This window comes from Dipodomys ordii, unplaced genomic scaffold (genome assembly GCF_000151885.1).
Source record: "Dipodomys ordii isolate 6190 unplaced genomic scaffold, Dord_2.0 Scaffold46, whole genome shotgun sequence".
Lineage (NCBI taxonomy): Eukaryota > Metazoa > Chordata > Mammalia > Rodentia > Heteromyidae > Dipodomys > Dipodomys ordii.
The window spans coordinates 13,154,039-13,156,203 of NW_012267262.1; the positions used below are offsets into that span (position 1 = coordinate 13,154,039).

The 2,165-nt window shown below is 57.4% G+C and overlaps 1 protein-coding gene across 1 annotated transcript in view; it reads left to right on the forward strand.

Moving 5' to 3' along the window:
• Fjx1 (four jointed box 1) overlaps positions 1-1,392 on the forward strand; it is a 69,100-nt gene extending 67,708 nt beyond the window's left edge. The window contains exon 5 of the mRNA XM_013019558.1: positions 4-1,392. Coding sequence (XP_012875012.1) covers positions 4-990 — 987 coding nt within the window. The 3' untranslated portion in view covers positions 991-1,392. The remainder of the gene's footprint in view (positions 1-3) is intronic.
• The last annotated feature ends 773 nt before the right edge of the window (positions 1,393-2,165 follow it).

The window sequence follows — 2,165 nt, forward strand, 5'->3', positions numbered from 1 at the left end:
CAGCGGGGGCCGGCGGAGCGCGCCACGGTGCACGGCGGCGTCTTCTGGAGCCGCGGCCTGGAGGAGCAGGTGCCCCGGGGCTTTTCCGAAGCCCAAGCGGCGGCGTGGCTGGAGGTGGTGCGCGGGGCCCGGGTGGTGGCTCTGGATCGCGGGGGCTGCGGGCGCAGTTCGAACCGACTAGCCCGCTTTGCCGACGGCACCCGTGCCTGTGTCCGCTACGGCATCAACCCGGAGCAGATCCAGGGCGAGGCCCTGTCCTACTACCTGGCGCGCTTGCTGGGCCTCCAGCGCCACGTGCCGCCGCTGGCGCTGGCCCGGGTGGAGGCTCGAGGCGCGCAGTGGGCGCAGGTGCAGGAGGAGCTGCGCGCCGCGCACTGGACCGAGGGCAGCGTGGTGAGCCTGACGCGCTGGCTGCCCAACCTCACCGACGTGGTGGTGCCGGAGCCCTGGCGCTCCGGGGACGGCCGCCTGCGACCCCTGCGCGACACCGGCGGAGAACTAGCCAACCTCAGCCAGGCAGAGCTGGTGGATTTGGTCCAATGGACCGACCTGATCCTCTTCGACTACCTGACGGCCAACTTCGATCGACTCGTCAGCAACCTCTTCAGCTTGCAATGGGACCCGCGCGTGATGCAGCGCGCCACGAGCAATCTGCACCGCGGACCGGGCGGGGCGCTGGTGTTTCTAGACAACGAGGCGGGTTTGGTGCACGGTTACCGGGTAGCCGGCATGTGGGACAAGTATAACGAGCCGTTGTTGCAGTCGGTGTGCGTGTTCCGCGAACGGACCGCGCGGCGCGTGCTGGAACTGCACCGCGGTCAGGACGCCGCGGCCAGGCTGCTGCGCCTCTACCGGCGCCACGAGCCTCGCTTCCCCGAGCTGGCCGCGCTCGCGGACCCCCACGCTCAGCTCCTGCAGCGCCGCCTCGACTTCCTCGCCAAGCACATTTTGCACTGCAAAGCCAAGTACGGCCGCCGGCCGGGGACTTAACTCTTCATGGAAGACCGGGAGACCCGGGGTTTGAATTCAATCGCCACTCACTACTACTCATGGATGGGGACGGTAGCGACCCACGCCCGGCCAGTGACCTGAGCGCCAAGGTGTCTGAAAACTTATTGTGCTTCACCCACCTGTCCCTTCCTTATCATTCCACGCCGTTTCCAAGTTCGGAGATGGGCGAGATGCTTCACATTCCCTTTCACTCTTGTTTAGAAAAGGATTCTTTTCCGGTGTCCGGTGAAGATTGGATCCGATCACAAAAAAAAAGCAACGGGCTGCTGGGGGTTGCCCCGCCCCACAACTCTCCCTTTCCCAAAAAGGAAAACTTCCGTGGGAGCCCTTGAGCTAATTCTGCAGTTTCCTACCAAATGCAGCGCTGGTGACACCCCCTCCCCACCGAGCAAGGCGGTGACACTGTCTGGTGGAGCCCCCTTCCTGTGTTCTCCCTTTGTTCCAGCGCAGCAATGGTGAGATCACTGTTCAGTGCCGGGATAGGACAAAGAGAGCAAGACCTCCACGCCCTGGGGAGCCCTACAGACTCTGACAATTTGTCTGACTCATTCCTGAACTTCTGTCGGTTTTGCCCCCAGAGGGTGTGAATTCAGGACTGGGTCTATCTATGCACTGAGTCACATAATGAATTTCTCCCTGCCCTTCCTAACTGACCAAAATGTTGACAAGGATGATGGTTCACCAGAAGAAGAAGATGGGGGCGGGGAAAATTAGTTCCATGCACTTTACTTTGTTTTTATTTTAATTTTTTATTAAGAAAAACTTTTTTATTTGACAGAATTTCCTTCTGTGTATATATGTGCATACAATGTGGTGTAAATATACTAAACAAACTTATATTTCAATAAAAGGGAGTTTAAAATTTAGGATTTACTTCTGAGTTTTCATCTGTTTGGAGGAGGAGGGGGGGGCTGATGCCCCATCTGCTTTCAAAATAAGCTTGAGGTGCTTTGTCTTGTGGATGTGCTTTTTACAACAAAGGACGCTCATCCATGGGGTTTGTAGTTCTGGAACTTAAGAGAATTGAACAAAGACAAGAACTACTTGCCTGTCCATACATATACCCAGCTGAATCCTAGTGTTGGAAATTTGAGGTCAGCCTAGAATGAAGGGAAGAGATAGGAGAGATGGGAGGAAAATGTTCTATTCCCTGA